Source organism: Myotis lucifugus, unplaced genomic scaffold (genome assembly GCF_000147115.1).
Source record: "Myotis lucifugus unplaced genomic scaffold, Myoluc2.0 scaffold_864, whole genome shotgun sequence".
Lineage (NCBI taxonomy): Eukaryota > Metazoa > Chordata > Mammalia > Chiroptera > Vespertilionidae > Myotis > Myotis lucifugus.
The window spans coordinates 111,786-117,785 of record NW_005871912.1 but is presented as its reverse complement, the minus strand read 5'-3'; the positions used below and the strand labels follow the sequence as shown (position 1 = coordinate 117,785).

Here is a 6,000-nt window from a genome sequence, read left to right as displayed (position 1 = left end):
GGGGAAAACAAGTATGGAGGAAGCCCAGAAATGGAACACATGGATGAACTGGCGGCTGAAAACTCAGTCACAGGGCCACACCTCAGTGCAAGAGAGCCTGGGAAATCCAGTCTACTTGTTTATTCTGGAAGAAGAGAACAACATGGGTTTGGATAAGGCTCTGCCATAGTTAGTATGCCTCAGAGTACAAGTGGATCAAAGAGGAGAGGATCTATAGTCAATAAGCTAAGGAAACATTACAGTATTTCAGATAGAAAATGATGATTCTCTGAGACAGTAGAAAAGTTAAATTATGTGAGGTTTCTTTTAAATAATCAACAAGATCAGATGTAGAAGTGAAGGAGAAACTGGGTGTGTGTGCCTGTGAGCATCCCACATGTGGGGAACCAAAGAAATAAACCCTGATTTAACTCTAGAAATATTAAGCTCAAACTTATTGGTTCATAAAATGAACAATATTTCACAATGAACTCTCTGGGAGTGATTAAAAAACAAAAACACCAAGTATGGTTCCACGCCTGAAAAACAGCCTGCAAACTACTTAGGTTGGATGTGCAAAGTAGAGGGTTTGGACAGACATGATGGCAGAATGACTGAATGTAAAAATATAGTAGAGAGACATCAAAGGGACAGATACAGATCTGAGAGTTTACTATGCTGTCCTTGAAGTGACTGTAGAATTGGATGAGTCCCCACAAGAAATAAAATAAAGAGAAGACCAAAGAGAAAAGCTTTGCAATGATCTATATTAGAGAGTTTACAAAAAGGTAAAACTTATCAAAGGAGGTGGTGAAAGTCTTATTTGAAAATGGGAATCTTGGGATGGAAATTGACTAGGCTTGTTTTTCCTAGATCATAACTCTGTGGTCCTTGTGATTTATAACCTTTCAGTGTCAGTGCAAATACCTTTTACTCCCTGGGTCTGGGATCACTATGACTTTGGTCACTGGAACAATTTCTAATTTCCAGGCTGGTCCTTGTATTATCACACCTTTTGCGCTGGTGTATTTAGCCAAAGACTCCAAAACGCTGTCATTTCCAAATCATATTTAATAAAATTGCCATGTGATTCTGGCTTCTCCATTAAGTTGTAAGGTCCCTGAGAGCAGAGACTCTGTCTTACAGGTTGGATAAATAGATTAATAGATTGCATTTCCACATATTTTTTATTTTTCCATAAGCCTAACAAAGTATCTAGTTCATGCAATGTGAGAATTAAGTACTTGTTAATTGATTAAATCCTATAAGGTTGGGTAGTGGCACTGGGATGGGGGAGGTTGGGCAATTCTGATTCAAAAATTGCTCACTTCTTAGACATGAGTGTCCAGGCCTAAATGTCAATTAGTCCCATTGATCAACAAGGATATTTTCCCCAAATACTGGCGTTCTCTGGATTTAGTAAACTCAGTTGCAGAGATGACTTATCATTGAGGCAAAACTGGTGGGTAAGGAAGATCATTATACTAGTACAGAGTAACTTCACTAAAATTCTGGATTTCTCTCCCCAATCTTAATAAAAGAATAATGAGGGAAGGCAATCAATCCTCTACCCTGGATTTTATCCTCCTGGGAGTTAGCGGTCAGCAGCAACAGGAAGATTTCTTCTTCATCCTCTTCCTGCTCATTTACCCCATCACACTGATTGGAAACCTGCTCATCATCTTGGCCATTTGCTCTGATGTTCGCCTTCACCACCCCATGTATTTTCTCCTTGCTAACCTCTCCTTTGTCGACATCTTCTTCTCCTCTGTAACCATCCCGAAGATGCTAGCCAACCATCTCTTGAGCACCAAAACCATCTCCTTTGGGGGATGCCTGACACAGATGTATTTCATGATTGCCTTGGCTAACACAGATAGCTATATCCTGGCTGCAATGGCATATGATCATGCTGTGGCCATCAGACGGCCACTTCATTACACAACAATTATGAGCCCACGAACTTGTATCCTGCTAGTTGTTGGGTCTTGGGTGGTTGGCAACACTAACGCCCTCCCCCACACTCTGCTCACAGCTCGCCTGTCCTTCTGTGGTAACCAGGAAGTAGCCAACTTCTACTGTGACATTGTACCTTTGCTCAAGCTGTCCTGCTCTGACATCCACTTTAATGTGAAGATGATGTACCTTGGGGTCGGTGTTTTCTCTGTGCCATTGCTGTGCATCATCATCTCCTATGTTTGGGTCTTTTCCACGGTCTTACTAGTACAGGTTCCATCCACCAAGGGTGTGCGCAAAGCCTTCTCCACCTGCGGTTCCCACCTCACAGTTGTTTCTTTGTATTATGGGACGGTCATGGGCATGTATTTCCGCCCTCTGACTAGCTACAGTCTAAAGGATGCTGTGATAACTGTGATGTACATGACAGTGACTCCAATGTTAAATCCTTTCATCTACAGCCTGAGAAATCGGGACATGAAGGCTGCCCTGGGGAAACTCGTCAGCAAGAGAATCTCCAGGTAACCGATGTGGGGTCGTATTGGACACTGTAGTTACCATTAGGAGGCACCTGGAAATCCATCTCTAATGTCTTCCCCTCTAAAAAAAAACTGCCTTTCTGCCGAAACCGGTTTGGCTCAGTGGATAGAGGGTCGGCCTGCGGACTGAAAGGTCCCAGGTTCAATTCTAGTCAAGGGCATGTACCTGGGTTGCGGGCACATTCCCAGTAGGATATGTGCAGGAGGCAGCTGATCAATGTTTCTCTCTCATCAATGTTTCTAACTCTCTATCTCTCTCCCTTCCTCTCTGTAAAAAATCAATAAAATATATTTAAAAATAAATAAATAAATAAATAAAAATTAAAAAATAAAAAAACTGCCTTTGATCTTTCTAGTTAGAAATTCTCCTCTCCTGAGAGTATTGTGTTAAGTGAAATAAGCCAGTCAGAGATAGACAAGTATCACATGATCTCACGTGTATGTGGAATTTAATGAGCAAAATAATTTGGCAAACAAAATAGACCCAGAGACTTGGAAGCATGCAACAGACTAAGGATTCTCAAAGAGAAGGGGAGGAGGGAAGAGATCAGCCAAAGGCCTTATATGCATATATGCATAACCGATGGACACAGACAACAGTGGGGTAAAGGCCTGGAGAGGGGACGGGAGTGGGGAGAACGGGGCCAATGGGGGGGGGGGAAGGGAGGACATCTGTAATACTTTTGACAATAAAGATAAATTAGAAAAAAAGAACAATGGAACAGAATACAAAAATGTGGGGAAAAGGAATTCTCTGAAATTTTGTAACAATTTATGATACATCTTATTGAATTTATCACTTTGTACACATTATTGTCCCTTGGCAGGGTTGCAGCACAAAATATTGGATTCATGCCCCAGCTATGGCACTATCAAAGTAAAGTTGCGAAAAGAATGAGGCTAAGCGTCTCTATCTACCTATTAAGAATACTAATTGTCTGCCTCACCACTGTCATAAGGTATGAGGTCACAATAGTTCATGCTGAAGGGTATAAATCATTATTCAATTGCTATTTTGATTGCTATGCTTAAAAGCCATTTAACATGAGCTGTCTTAACATATCTCTTTACTTTTTATAATCTTGGTCAAATAAGTGCATCCAATGAGTATTGGTAGGAAACAGAATGAATGTATGAAAATATTAGTCTTGGAAATGTAATATGACAATGATTATACATAATTACACTGGACATTAGCTATCCATTATATACCTGGCATTTCAGCTAAGATCCATTCTGGAAAGACAAATGACACTAGACATGTTTAAACCAAGAATACTTAACACAGGAAATTACATACATAATTGTGTCCTGCAAAGGAATAAAGGTGGCAAAAGAAAGAAACGGAAGTGACCCAGAGATGTAAACTGCAGATGGAAGTTACACCCTCTTGGTTGGGTAACAAAAAGAAAAGGTGGTATTTCCACAACATAGGGGCTAAGAAAGGGATCTTTGACGAGAGTGTCAAATAACTGGCATTGGCCTTCATTTACTGATGTTACCCACAGTTTCATTCCTGGGGAGTCTGAGTCCTCAATAGCGTTGCTTTGGTGGGTGGGTTTTGTTTGTTTGTTTGTTTTGTTTTGTTGTTGTTGTTGTTGTTGTTGTTGTGTGTGTGTGTGTGTGTGTGTGTGTGTTGGTATGCTGTGATTCCTGCTAATCTTTGCTATTGGGTGAGGAAATGCTACATTCACTCTAGACATAGTTTCAGACACGTAGTCTTCCTTGCCCCTCATTGTGTAGCAACAACACAATGTCCGTGATCATTAGAATCTACAACTCTAACTCCTTTTTTTTCTGAATGGACCACAGAGGCATGCTACAGTTTGGCTAAATAATAGCAACATAATGTTAACATGGTCTGAATGTTTGTGTCCTCCCATCTCAATTCATATGGTCAAATCTTAATGCCCAATGTGATGGTATTAGCAGGTGGGGCCTCACAATTAAGATGAGTGCTCTTATAAGAGAGATCCTACAGAGGTCTCTCCCTGCATCTGCCAAGAGAGGACACAGGAACCAGGAAGCCTGCACCATGATTCTGGATTTCTCAAGCCTCCAGAACCACGAAAAATAAATTTCTGTTGTTCATAAGCTACCTAGTCTGTGGTATTTTTTTTATATAAGCCCGAATAGACTAAGACGGTTTCGGAATTCTGCCCTGAACATTATTAATTTTTTTCCCCCTGAAATGTCAATTCTGAGTTAAAAGCCAGTTAAAATTATTTTTATGTTTCTTATTCACTTCTGTCTGCTGTTTCTATATCAATTTCATTTTCATCTACATTTTCTTCTGTCTGATCTTCTGTTATTTCAAATGTCTTAAGAATATGGAAAAATAATTTTTGTTTAAAGTATTACATATGTCTCCTTTTTCCCCCATGGACCCCTCCCCAGCCACTCCCATCCCCCAGGACAAGCCCCCACCGCCCCAGGGTTCATGTCCATTGCATGCATATAAGTCTTTTGGTTGATCTCTTCCCCACCCCCTCCCCCTCCCCTGCCTTCCCGCTGAGGTTTGATGGTCTGTTCAGTGTTTCTCTGTCTCTGGATCTATTTTTGTTCATCAGTTTATATTGTTCATTATATTCCACAAATGAGTGATATCATGTGATATTTATCTTTCTCTGACTGACTTACTTTGCTTAGCATAATACTCTCCAGATCCCTCCATGCTGTTGCAAATGGTAAGAATTCCTTCTTTTTTACTGCAGGGTAGTATTCCATTGTGCAGATGTACCATTGTTTTCTAATCCACTCATTTGCTGATGGGCACTTAGGCTGTTTCCAAATCTTAGCTATTGTAAATTGTGCTGCTATGAACATAGGGGTGCATATATCCTTTCTGATTGGTGTTTCTGATTTCTTGAGGAAAATATTTTTTAAAAATTCTGTTTTCTTCTTTAATTGCTTTCAAATATAGGTTTTTCTTCCAAGTGCTTAAGGTGTTGCTCCTTTTACTCTGCAAATAGATTTCATAGATCATTCTTCTTTAAATGTCTTTATACTAGAAGAAATTTAACAAAGCCTGGAATTTTCTAGCAATTCAATTTAGCCTTTCTCACCACACACAGGATTTTTCTCTTTAGGACATGGAAGGTCCGAGATTCCTTTCATAAGCTAATGAAAGATGTAGTCACTCACTTACACGGAAATATTTGCAATGTTTAGAGTTAAAACATCATTTTGTTCATATATAATAAAGAGGTAGTAAAATAGTTACACATTTCTGCTATTCTAAGTGCTAACTATGTACCAGGCTCTGGTTTCAGAACTTTTCATATATTAATCCATTTGATCCTCAGAACAACTTTTTGAAGATGTTGTTGTTGCTACTGCAGTTGTTATTCCCATTATAAAGATGAGTGAGCACATACTGTCCAAACTCAGCGATAGCCAGTCAGCTGCAGAGCCTGGACTGAAACCCAACCAGTGCTCACAGTCTTCACCATGGTCCTCTACAGAGGAGGGGCTAAGTCACAGCACAGTGAGCACCAATCAGGGCTGTCATAAAGGTGATAGATCC

General features: G+C 40.1%; 1 protein-coding gene across 1 annotated transcript; it reads left to right on the top strand.

The window, feature by feature from the left end:
* Window positions 1-1,524: 1,524 nt before the first annotated feature.
* Window positions 1,525-2,460, top strand: LOC102443174 (olfactory receptor 1A1-like). Its single transcript, XM_006106621.1, has one exon. It carries the CDS (start codon window positions 1,525-1,527, stop codon window positions 2,458-2,460), a length of 936 nt encoding a protein of 311 aa, XP_006106683.1.
* The last annotated feature ends 3,540 nt before the right edge of the window (window positions 2,461-6,000 follow it).